The following is a 13,340-nucleotide window of genomic DNA, read 5'->3' as shown; positions in this document are numbered from 1 at the left end:
AGTAAATAAATAGGATGATGTGTCGTCAGAATTCTAAAATGAAGCAGACGACAGTCTCTTTCATTTCCCCAAATGACGACCTTCTGAGGTCATAACATTTTTAAAAAGAAAAAAAAAATGTTACTAACGAATCAAATAGTGAATGAATAGCTAGCATTCTTGAAAAGTGTATTGTAACTAGCCTATTCAGAGTCTTTTTGGAATGAGAAGGGAAAGGTTTTTCAAAAAGAGCAGTGAAAGTCTTTTTTTAAAATTTTAAGTCAAGCGGAAAGACAAACCAAAAAGAACCTAGAGCCAGAGAGGAAAATTGCCAATCTTGTCTGGCTCTAAAGATTTCGTCTCTGGACTCCCTCAGCAGCGGGAATCTGGATGAAAAGAAAACTAATGTCATGAACTTCAAGGCAGATTCCCTTTCGATTGCGACCGCGGGTGGCAGAAACCTGGGAAGAGGTCAAGGTGCGGTTTAGAAAGAGACAGCTCACGGGGAAGGCACTTAGAAGGCCAGGGTTGAGAACTGCGGGAAAGGGAGCCAGACCCAGGGGGTGACTGCGCAGCCACTTCAAGGTGAGCAGTGGGGAAACACTCTGCCGCGGGAGTTCGCGCTGCTCAGGTGGCCCTTTCCCGCTCAGGTGAGCTCCTCCCGCGCCTCCCATTGGCCGAGGCGCCCGTGGCGCTGGGAGGGCGACGCAGCCCGGTCTAGTTCAGGGTCTAGGGCGGCGCGTCACTTCCGGTAGCGCGGAGCTTGTAAAACACCCTGGAGAGAAAATGGCGGCGGCAGCGGCTTCGGGGCCCCAGCAGCTCTCGGATGAGGAGCTTTTCTCTCAGCTCCGCCGTTATGGCCTGTCTACGGGCCCAGTGACGGAGAGCACCCGCCCGGTTTACCTCAAGAAGCTGAAGAAGCTTCGAGAGGAAGAGCAGCAGCAGCACCGGTCCGGGGGCCGCGGCAACAAGACGCGGAACAGTAATAACAATAACACCGCAGCCGCCACGGTCGCCGCCGCGGGACCAGCGGCGGCGGCCGTGGGGATGGGGGTCCGGCCGGTCTCGGGTGACCTCTCCTACTTACGGACCCCTGGGGGCCTGAGCCGAATCTCGGTCTCGGGTCCGGAGAGCCCCCTGGGAGGGCCCGGGGGCGCCTCAGCCACCCCCGTGGCTGGCAGCAAAGTGCTGCTGGGCTTCAGCTCCGATGAGTCGGACGTGGAGGCCAGTCCTCGGGACCAGGCGGGCGGCGGCGGGAGGAGAGACCGGGCTGCGCTCCAGTATCGCGGGCTCAAAGCGCCGCCGGCGCCCCTGGCCGCCAGCGAGGTGACTAACAGCAACTCGGCCGAGCGGAGGAAGCCCCACTCGTGGTGGGGGGCCAGGAGGCCGACGGGTCTGGAGCTGCAGACCCCGTTGGGGAAAGATGGAGCAGCGGAGGACGAGGAAGAGGAGGGAGAAGACGGGGAGGAGAGGGACCTCGAGGCGGAGGAGCCGCTGTGGGCGAGCCGAGCAGTGAATGGTAGCCGGCTTCTCCCCTACAGCTGCCGTGAGAACTATTCGGACTCCGAGGAAGAGGAGGACGACGACGTGGCCACCAGACAGGTATTAAAGGACGACTCCCTTTCCCGGCATCGGCCCAGACGGAGCCATAGTAAGCCTCTCTCCCCGCTGACTGCTAAATCTGCCGGCAGCCGGCGGGAGACTTCAGTTCAGGGAGGGGGAGGACTCGCGATGAATGACAGGGCGGCGGCTGCCGGGAGTCTAGACAGGAGCCGAAACCTCGAAGAGGCAGCGGCGGAGCTGGGAGGAGGGTGCGATCAAGTGGACTGCAGCCCCATTCCTAGATACCGTGTTAGCTCTAAGAAACTGGCCCCTCTTCTGCCCCCACCACTTCCTGACATGGACTCAACCTTGGATTCATCTACAGGCTCCCTTCTTAAAACCAATAATCACACCGGCGGTGGGGCCTTCAGTGTGGACTCCCCCAGGATTTATTCCAACAGCCTCCCTCCCAGTCCGGCTGTGGCCGCCCCAACTTCACTCAGGATCAATCACGCCAATCATACCGGCTCCAATCATACCTACCTGAAAAACGCTTACAGCAAACCGAAGCTTTCAGAACCAGAAGAAGAACTTCTCCAGCAGTTTAAACGGGAGGAGGTGTCCCCAGCAGGAAGTTTCAGTGCTCACTACTTGTCAATGTTTCTCCTTACTGCTGCCTGCTTATTTTTCCTAATATTGGGACTGACTTATCTAGGAATGAGAGGAACAGGAGTATCCGAGGATGGAGGACTCAGTAAGTATTAAACCCGGTGGGTAAGGTTACGAAGAGAACGTCACTAGTGGTCTGCTTTAACTGCACTTAGCATTTTACTTGTGATGACTTACCTGCAAGAACATGGCTTAACAGTGAAACAGAATGCATGTGTCATCTTTCTTTAAGAACAATATTACCGTTATCAGTATGATATCTTATGACTGTAAGTTTTTCTGTATGATGAAATTCAAAATAACTTATAAAAGAACAGAATATTGCAAGCTTGTTAGTAAAATGTGTGTTACTCAATTTCGTTTTAGTTTTAAATAACTGTGCAGATACCAATTATTCAATGGGTTTTGAAGTATTACAGAGACATAAATACAGTGTTTTTTTTTTTATTTGAAGTATTACAGAGACATAATACAGTGTTTTTTTTTATTGTGATTCTAAAAGGTTGTGTCTCTTGAAATTTGGGTTAAGTATTTTGTAGAATGAAGTATATATTTAGGTAGTTCTGTAATTTCCTTAAAGACAATGAATACTTACAAAGCAGCAGTGCACATCTCTTAATTGCTTCCCTAGCTCAAAGTAACTCACCTCTCACCTGTGAAAGAGTAGTGGTGGGACATCAAGGGAGCTTACTGTCAGATTTACTTGGATTGGTTTCTAGGCCCGGCTATTTTACTTATTGACTGTGGGCAGGTGTGTTCATTCATTCTTTAAGGCAGCATCTTCCTCCATGCTGAATAATCAGGAAACAGCAGTAATAGTCAAATCATTCTTCTTAAATACAACAAGAATATAAATACAGACCATTTCGTGTTCTGCAAAGGAAATAAGGATGGAATAAGTGGTGTGCACTACTTCAGATTAGATAGTCAGAGGAGGTGCTATTTGGTTAGACCTGAAGCCTGAGAAGAAGGCCTTGTGGAAAGTCTGGAGAACACTCTGAGCAGAGATTATAAAAGGGGAAAGGGCTTGAATTGAGCAATAGCCTTTCTGTAGGTAAGAGTGGAGAATACCTTTCCCAATCTGTAAACTGATCTAATACTGATTAGGATGAAACTTGTGAAGATTAAAAGAGAGAAAGTAAATTAGTGTATAATGAACTGCTGAATACATTTTTCTCAGTGTTAGGTCCTTCTGTCCATTTTCTGCCCATCCCTCCAACATTTGGCACTAGGGATTATACCAAGGGGCACTCAACCACTGAGTACATCTCCAGCCCTTTAGTTTTATTTTGAAACAGGACCTTGCTAAAGTTGCTGAGGCTAGCTTTGAACTTGGGGAAGTCTTCCTGCCTCAGCCTCCTGAGTTGCTGGGATTACAGGTGTGTGCCACAGTGTCTGGCAGATTTTCTGCTCTTTTCTCCCAGTATGAATTCACTGCATTGAGATTTGTATTAAAAATTTGGCTTATTAAATTAGATTTATTTCAAAATAGAGTGAAAGATGCAGTTAATTGGCCCAAAATAGCATATAAGTTTTGATTTAGATAATAACCAATTCCAGGATGGTCCAACAATAGAATATTACAATATTGCTTAATTACAGGGGTTGAAAGAAGAGTGAAATCCAGCACTTACTTAATTTGTTTCCTGGGAGCAAGAGTGATGTACTGTGTCTTGCTGCAAATTTGGGAGGAAAAAAAGTAAGGGCACACTGGAAATTAAACAAATAAACTTCACATAAATGACTGCCTATCAGTGGTACCTATGGGCATCTGTTTCTCTAACAACAGTGTGATCTGGTCATTTATTTTTTTCTTTTTTGGGGGTTCTGGGGATTGAACTCAGGGGTGCATAACCACTAAGCCACATCCCCAGCCTTTTTTATTTTTTTAATTTTGAGACAGGGTCTAAGTTGCTGAGGCTGGCTTTGAATTTGCGATTCCCAGCCTCAACCTCTTGAGCTGAGCCTTTTTGATTGGTCATTTTCTAAGAACTAATTGCTTTACACACATTATTTATAATTCCCAACAACACATGAATGCATGTGGTGTTATTCTCATTTTATCGACCAGGAAGATGAGACTCAAGTGATTTAAGATATGTACCCACAGTTTGATGGTTTGGTTTCAGATTTTTTTCCAACCGTAAAGCCCTTTTTCTTAACACTGTTTTTCTATATTGTTAGTAGAGAGCTTTGTAGATAAGAGTATCTTGTAGATAAGAGTATCTTTTTATGATTAAGGAAATAATTGAACGTTTGGTAGGATTTCCTGCAGAATTACTGATTAGCATAATTCTCAAGATGAGAATTATCTTATTCACATCCTTTTTATCATTTTTAGAATGAATAATTAAATGCTATGCACTAAAATTTCAAGTAGAATAGGATAGAAATGCTAGGATTTTTGATACTCTTCTCCATCAATATGTAAGAAAGGAGAACATAAAGTGTTTTGCACTTAGCAATTGATAAATGTAAGATAGCTTGGATGATGGAAAAAACAATCTAAGAGGTTGGGAGGATGGAGTTTTAGAACTTTTGTGAATGATCTTGGCTAAGCTCCTTAGCGCTTGCGTCTTATTTTTGTATGCCAAATGAGAGTAGCAATATTTGCTGCCCATGGCATTGTGAGGATCAAACGAGATAATTAAGTAAAAATAAGGTGGTGTTATTCAGAAGTTGAGATGAAATTAGTTGTTTCCTGGGAATTACAGTAAAAATGTAATGAAGTAGTTGTTTCAGTAAATGATATTTAATAGTGCATTTCTTAATATTTGACTTTTATTAACTTCATTAAGTACACATTGTAGAATTTGATGCAGAAATTTGAATCAGAGTGTAATGAATCTTTACAATATTTGACAGACTGTGTACTCTAGTGGAAAGAAGTGCCTGCTGGTTTAGTTTGGTCACCTAATGGTGTTAAGATCTCAAACATGAATTATTTTTACTGCATTCATTTATGTATTCTGAATTTTTTGTCATGGGTTCATTGGTCAAATAGGACTTGAGGAAATAGATTTTTTTTTGAGTAATAATCTCACCAGAAAATTGTAGGTTATATGTGAGAGTAATTTTTAATAAACTTTTATTGTTTATTATTTCATTTTATCTTTGGAATTTTTTCATTAGTATTCTGTTTTTATTAACTAAATTACTTTAGTACACTGCTGAGTTGTGGTTTACATACCTATAAATGGGGACGGATTAGATGGTCTCTAAGTTCTTTCCAACTCCAAGTTTCAAGATTCTAACTTTGAGCTACCATTCAAACAACCCAAGATCCGCCTGCAGTCGGATTGTTTTTTCCCACTGGTCATTAGATCATGACCCACAAAAAGAAAATATAAAGTAGAATAGATTGACTATCTTAGGCTTAAATGATTGTTATTTAAAATTCTTCGATTGCAAAAGACATGGTTCATGTAGAAAATTTTGATAGAGATGAACCAAAAAAAAAAAAAAAAAAAAAGAATGGGTATAGTATGTCCTTCTAGTGTCATGCTCATTCCTGGTACAAATAATTCAAATATTAGATCCTTTCAAAACTTTCTTAATCCTTTTAAAACTTTCTTAATTTTTTTCATGTAAATGATGTGTGTGTAGATTTTCATTTAGCTACAAAGGGCTAACTGTACCAAACACAATTTTAAGGTTTATGGTGAACAATATGTGGATATGAGGAAGATGAAATCTCTTGGAGCTGACCTCCTGGGGAGAATGATGGACAAGTAAATAAGAATATCAGAGAATCCTAGTTGTTAACACAGGAAATGCTAGTAACTTTGGGACTGGTGTGAAAATACACAGACAGATCTCTTTAAGGGGGTGACATTAGAATTGAGATCTGAAAGACTTGAAACATCTAGCCATTGAGAGGGATAAGGGCATTTTGGTATAACTAACAGCAAAAAACAAACAAAACAAAACAAAACAAAACAAAAAAAACCCTGAAGACCAAATAAGTTTGCATGTTTTGATAGATTAGAAAGAGTGGTGTTGCTGGGACTTAGTGAATCAGGAGGAAAATGGCATTAAGTAAAGTTCAGTGGTTAGGCATGGGCCAAGTCATAATGGATTTAAAGACCTTGAGGATTGTGCAAAGGAGTCTGGACATCATACTATATGTATTATCCAACATTTTGTGTTTTTATTTGTTTTTTAAATACTTTTATTGTGTCATGGGTTGCTTTTCAATATAATCTCACTCATCCTGTCAAAAGGCTAAACTCTCTGTCATCCTAAAAATGTTCTTCAATTCTGTTCTCTACTACTCTTTTCTCAATCCATTCATCTTGTTTCCTCCCCTGCCATTCACTGAATCCTATCTAGTTTAGCTTTCTTTACCAACCATTCCAACCATTCCTCTGTAACCTCTTCTTCAAGCCATCAATTACTCACTTTCCGTTCCTCACCCCTTTGGTACCTTCAGTGCATTGACAACTCCCTTTTTCATCAAACTCTCCAAACTGTCATCTGCTTGTGTTTTAAATATTTTTTTAGTCTCCGAAATTTTCTTTTTTGGGTTATCCTTTTGTACATGTTTCCCTAAACAATTTCATCCACTCTTCTGGGCAATACTTCTCAATTTTGTATTTTCATCTTAGATTTCTCTTCTGAGTTCTAGACTTATTTATTAGATGTATTCTGGATATACCAGAAAGTACTGGTACCATATGAGGCATACCTTACCTTCAACTTGTTTTTGTCTTTCTATTCCTTGTTTTAGTGATGCTTCCCTTCACCCATAGCTCTAGAGAAAACCTTGTCTAGATTTGTCTAGATTCCTTTTTTTCCTTCACCTTCCTGCCAACCCCCACCCTAATTGGTTATCAAGTCCTGTATATCTATTTCCTATATATCTTTTGAATCAATCTTTTTCTTTCTATCCCTGCTGCTTTAGGTTAGTCTCTTTCCTGAACTCTTTTAATAGCTTGACAGATGTCACTGCTGCTGGACTGTAGCTTTTGTAGTCCATTTTTCAGGGCAAGAGCAATATTTCTAAAACACCCATGTAATCATCCTCTTGATAAAAATCACTCAATGACTTTCTCTTATTGGCCCAAATCTAAACTCCTTAGCTAAACTGTCCTTAATCGGACTGTGCTTGCCTTTGCTAGCTTAACTTCTTACCAGTTCCTCTTATCACATTTATTTTCTGGAAAACTAAACTGTTTGATATTTGCTGCCTTAATCATGGAATGTTGTGCTTTTATACCTTTGCACACATTATTCCCTTCTTTGGAAATTTCTTTCTCTCTATTCTCTATTATTCATTCTTAAAAACATTGCCTCTGGACGTCTTCTCTGACTCCTCATCCTCTTTATCCTATAGTTTGACCCATTATTCTGTGCTCAAATGAGATCCTTTGCATCCTTGATAGCATTTATGTGTATAATTATGTAAGTTCACCATGTCAGATTAATGACTTGAATTATTCTTTCTATAAGAGAAGTGGTGTATAATACAGTGGAAATGGGTTTAGACTTTTCACTGTTTTAAGTTTGAATCTCAGTTGTCTTTTATCTGCTGTGTGACTTTACTAGGAACTTAATTGTTACTTATTAAAATTTAAAGATGATAATACCTGCCTGAGGATGGCTTTAAGCACTGTGTGAGATAATGTATGTCTGGCACGTAGCAGTCTTTTAGTAGATGGAGATCACGTTAGTATCGTTGGCACAAATTCATTACTCAGTAAATATTTGTTAAATAACTAATCACTTATCAGATACACAACACAGTTGTCCTTAACCACTTAACAAGCTTTACATTTGTGGATTCAACTAATTGCAGATCATTATGTTTGAAAAAAGTCTCATTTGAACATGTACAGATTTTTTTCTTGTCATTATTTCCTAAACAGTATGTATCAAAATTATATACATCATGTTTACATTTTTTAGGTATCCTAATTTTGAGATACTGTAAATATTAGGAAGATGTATGTAGGTTATACACAAGTATTATACCATTTTTACATAAGAGAGTCAAGTATCTGTAGATTTTGGTATCCTCTGGAGGTTCTTGAACTAATTCTTCATCCATACTGAGGAGCCACTCATCAACTCTTGATTAAACTCAGTAAATTGGTTATCTGTTCTGTACCTGGGAAGAATATTTAAAAAAAATTTATTGCTGTAGAAGTCTCCACTCCACTAATAACAGTCACAGAAAATGATTAAGAAATATGTAGGGTATTATGTGATGAGGGCCACACTTTTATAAAAGGCAAATCAGTCTTAAATGATCAAAAGCCCTGAATTCCACGTTTGGACTTTATTCTGTAGGTTGAGCAGTGGGAATCCATGGAAGATTTTAAAGCAGAGAAACAGCATGATCAAAGAATAAACAGTTGGTATGTGTAATGAAGTGACAGGGTTGGAGGAAAGGAGTGGTGTGATAAGCACTGGTGTTATGAAACTTGTAGGAGTTGATAATTGTGGAGATGGAGGACCTATTTAAAGAAAGAAATATACTTGGTGACTACTTTATCTCTTCTTTCTTTATACTCAAAAGATAAGGATTATTCTGTGTTATGAGCCTGTGTGACAGAATGGTGATACTACTGAGAGGAATTAGAAATGTGGAAGAGATATCTTGTTTGGAGAAAGATGGTCTAGAGAAAATGAGTTTACTTGAGATGTATTATTTGAGCTGTTCAAGTGCAAATTGTCCTGTTAGATATTGTAGATAATATAATTGGAATAAAGATGAGAGATTGATGCTGAATATGATGACTGGTACTTTTTACTAAAGGAATAGTTACTTTCTGAAGGGGTGTGTGTGTTTGTGTGTGTGTATATGTGTGTGTGTATAACATTTTTTAAAAACTATACTGTAAGTGTACTTAAAGTAAAACTAGCCAACGGGTCTAGAACTTGGTATCTACAACTAATGTGGGATTAACAATTTTGAAAAATAAATTGTTGCTCTTATTCCTGAAGAATGAAAGCTGAGTATTATGTTTAAAGTATTTAGAAATTGACTACTGTTTTGTAAAAAAAAAAATTCCTAGACCTCTAATACTATTTCTGTGAAACCCGGAAGTTTGCATATGCTAGTTTAATGACTTCAGAAATTTAAGTGTACTTTATACAAGTGTCATTCACTTAAAAATTATCTATAATTTAAAATTAGAAATCATCAGAGTGAAAATGTGTACATCCCCACTTGTATATCCATAGAGCCTTGTTCGAGGATATACTGGCAAAGAAATTATGTTTGGGTACAGGCTTTTTTTTTTTTTTTTTAACTGAAGATAAGTTGTTTAATTACTGCAAACCAATATTCTTGTCTGTAAAATAAAGTTAAATGAGAATTAATGAAATAATGCATGGAGAACTCAGTATGTGCATATAGTAATAATAATAGCAGCTAACCCTTATGTAGTGCTAACTATGTGCCAGACAGTGAGCCAAACAATATTATAATCCTCAGGTATTTCTCCCTTAGTAGAAATAAAGAGATGGTGAGAAGTTAAGGAACTTGCCCAGGGTTTTGTAGGTAGTGAGAGCAGAGGCAGGGTTTGAATTCAGATAGTGGCCCTTAACCAGGACCCTGTTGGATTGTACCTTATTGCGTATAAATACACAAGAACTTCATATATGTTCTCTATGACTTTTGTTGTTATCCAGAAAATTGTGAAAATTATGTCATTATCTGGAGTATGGAGAGGGAGAAGCAGATTAATGTATGAAATCCCCAAAGTAGCAGGAATACTCTGTGAAAAGAAAGTACAAATTTGTACTCATTCAACAATTAGGAATTGTGTGGGACTAATTATCCTTCCTTTAAGGTTTAAGATTCACTCATTGATATATGGAGGAGGGGCATCTGCTATAATATACAAATGATAATACATAATATGATATAAAACTATAATATAATTTATACTTTTTCTAATTTTTTAAAATCTGCACTTTTAAAACTGGTGGGGAAAATGGTCTCTAGGCTTGCATTATTGCTGTAAAATATTTTTTTCAGTGTTTGTTTTTAAGAGGTAAAGACCTTTATATATAGAGTACTTGAGTTTTCCTTTTTTTGCTCCTTTTAAATTAGCTTTGTATTTTTCCTTTATATTAATTTGTTTTAATGGAAATGAAGTATTCTACAATTTCAGGAACAGATATTTTTAAAAATTGTTTTCATACGCAGGTGTGAATGACTTGGGAGGCTGAGGCAGGAGGATTACAAGTGTGAGGGTAGCCTGGGCAACCTTGTGAGAGCCTGACTCCAAAAGTAAAAAGGACTGGGGATGTAGCTCAGTGGTAGAGTGCTCCTGGGTTCCATCGCAGTATTGAAAAACCAATTTTTTTCCCCATGATTTCTCAGAATTGTGAAGTTTTAAAGCTAGCTTTACTTGTTCATTGATAATTCTACATTGACTTTACTACTTGAAAAATATAAGTTAAAGCAAATGTAACTGCAATGTAAAGAGATATTTAGTTTATAGTTTAAAAAAGTATATCTTTAACTACTATAAATCTCCTCCAAAGTATATCATAAACAAATAGTTGTAACTGTTTTATGAAAATTTTATTGCTAGTAATAATCCTGTATTTCTTACATACTAAAAATTGTTGCCATTTAATTTGGGAACACAACTCCATAAAACTGGTAACTATTGTAATAATTATTTACTTATAACTTTAGATTTTGGCTTCCATATTTAGGATTTGTTTTTGATTTAAAGTGAACCAGGTAGCATTAAAAAAACAACAAAAGACAATTTGATTAATACTTTATTAAAACTTTGCTGTCAAAAATAAAAAGAATTAACCAGGAAAAAGTGCTTAGGTTTTAGTATTTACCTAACATTCCACAGTCAAAATTTATTTTTTAAAAACATATTTCTAAGGAATTTAGAAAAAGATCATAAAAATTATACAGACAGTGGTTATAATGTCTGAAAATAGAATAATACACCTATCACATGGAAGCTCCCGTGTAATTCTTCAGATATCTCAGTTATCTTATTTCTGTAGGTATAGAGTTTAAAATTGTACCACTTTTTTTTTTTTTGGTCTGGGTGACTGATTTATTGTTCTGCTTTCCTACAGTTTTTTGCTTAAAATGATGATTTTTGCAAGATGATTTCTGGATTTTTTTTACAGCTGTGTTGATATCGAGTGGCAAGCCAAAGTTTAGAAACAAGGCTTGGGTACAAAACTATGTAAGAGTTTGATTCAGCTGTTCTAAAGTAACGGGGTGGTAAGTGTGCACGAACAATTGTTCTCTTGCCCTGAATGTGATGTGAATGGGAAAAAATCCTTTAGGAGTAAGTAGATATTTTAGTACATAGCAGAAAATTAATTTTTGTTTTGCAGTTAGGAAGCCCACATAAATATATGGATTTGCTGGCAGTAGTTAATTGCTGAAAACACTTTGTACTTGCAGAGGAAGCTTTTTCCCTGCAGGAATTCAGGTATAATTTTCAAAAGTTATATATGGAGATTACAACTGAAGTTAATTAGGAGTGGAGATATTTAAACATATCTATTTCTCCTAGCCTCTGGGCTGTGGCTTAGAACCTTGGTCATGGTCAACCTTATTAATGATTTCCTCTAATGATATCTCCCATGGGATTTCAAATGCTTTCTTATTTGATTTAATTTTCCTGAAGAAACATTTCTTGTTTCTTCTATTCACTGACTCAGATTTTTATTGAGTATCTTAAGTGTGCCAAGTAATACCTGAAAATAAGTATATACTTTTTAGAACCATATGAATGATACTCTTCTCTCAGACACATTGCCCCTCTGCCTCCACTTCGTGGCAGGCTTTTTTTTTTCTTTTCCTAAACATTTATTGAAAACTTTCTATGTATGAGCGTTTTCATTTTCCTAAGGGTAACTAATAATATCCCTGTGAGAAAACTGAAACTTTAGAGGTTTGTTCAAGACCTCATAGCTAAGTGTTAAACAGCTGAGTGTTATGCAGCATTTGAATCCACCATCTCACTTGAGAGGCTACTGTCTTATCTACTGGCTATGGTAGTTATTTAGGCTTTATCTTATTATCAGCTACTGTTTGGCCAAGTAAGTTATTCAGTCTCTGGGTTGACATCTGTCAAATGAGAGCATAGTAAAAGTAATTTTACAGTTTCCAGCCAGTGTTTTTTTTGTAGGGAACTAATGTGATGTCTGTAGAAATGATTTGGGGAAATTTGAAATGATATAAACTATATTTTAATATGATTGAGTTAGGATTTTCTAGCTGTAGTAACGTAATTTAAGTAATACATGTTCAACACTGTGACTTAATAAGTAATAAGAGAGTTGGTTAAATTTATAGTCCTTATTAGTATTTTAAAACCTTTCTCTCTAACTGAGCAGATAAAAAGAGTTATTGGGCTGGGGCTGTAGCTCAGTGGTAGAGTGCTTGCCTAGTAAGTGTAAAGTACTGGGTTTGACCCTTAGCACCACATAAAAATAAACAAATAGAGCATGCTGTCCATCTATAACTACAAAAAAAAAAGAGTCATTGTTTCACATTGATTAGTGTCTTATTTCTAGAATTGAAAAAATGGGGGGCTGGGGTTGTGGCTCGGGGCTGGGGTTGTGGCTCGGGGCTGGGGTTGTGGCTCAGTGGTAGAGTGCTCGCCTAGCATGCACGAGGCACTGGGTTCGATCCTCAGCACCACATAAATTAAAATAAAGATATTGTGTCCACCTAAAACTTAAAAATAAATAAATATTAAAAAAAAAAAGAAAAAATGGGTTTTTTTCTAACTATATTAATACAACAGGTGATGAAACAAAACTTGAAACTAGACTTTAACCTGGCTGACCATCCTAAGACAAATTTGCTGGTAGGAAAGTTGGAGATGATAGATTTTTAATTCATAACATAGCACTGAATTTGAGGCAGAAAAACATTTCTTTAGAAAATGTAAGCTACTGTTAGTGTTATCTGTGGAGCACACAGTGCATATAGTTGGTAGAGAAGGATGGCTTGTCACATGCTGTTCTTCAGCTAATTTGTAAGATAGCATAAGTACTATTATTATCGAAGTGGGAAGATGAGGTGTGTCTCTATGAATAGGCAATAGATTAAATGAGAGTAGGAGGTATGAAATAAAATGTATTTAAAAAATATGATATTAAAATTATACTACTTAAATGGAAGGAATTTAAAATGTATTAGG

At 37.7% G+C, this 13,340-nt stretch overlaps 1 protein-coding gene across 1 annotated transcript in view; it reads left to right on the top strand.

Annotated features, from left to right (window-relative positions):
* The first annotated feature begins 720 nt into the window (after nt 1-720).
* Nucleotides 721-13,340, top strand: part of Lemd3 (LEM domain containing 3) — a 68,048-nt gene continuing 55,428 nt past the window's right edge. The window contains exon 1 of the mRNA XM_005328699.5: nt 721-2,275. Coding sequence (XP_005328756.2) covers nt 766-2,275 — 1,510 coding nt within the window. The 5' untranslated portion in view covers nt 721-765. The remainder of the gene's footprint in view (nt 2,276-13,340) is intronic.

The sequence above is a fragment of the Ictidomys tridecemlineatus genome, chromosome 6, assembly GCF_052094955.1.
Source record: "Ictidomys tridecemlineatus isolate mIctTri1 chromosome 6, mIctTri1.hap1, whole genome shotgun sequence".
Classification (NCBI taxonomy): domain Eukaryota; kingdom Metazoa; phylum Chordata; class Mammalia; order Rodentia; family Sciuridae; genus Ictidomys; species Ictidomys tridecemlineatus.
This window is presented reverse-complemented; position numbering and strand designations above follow the sequence as displayed.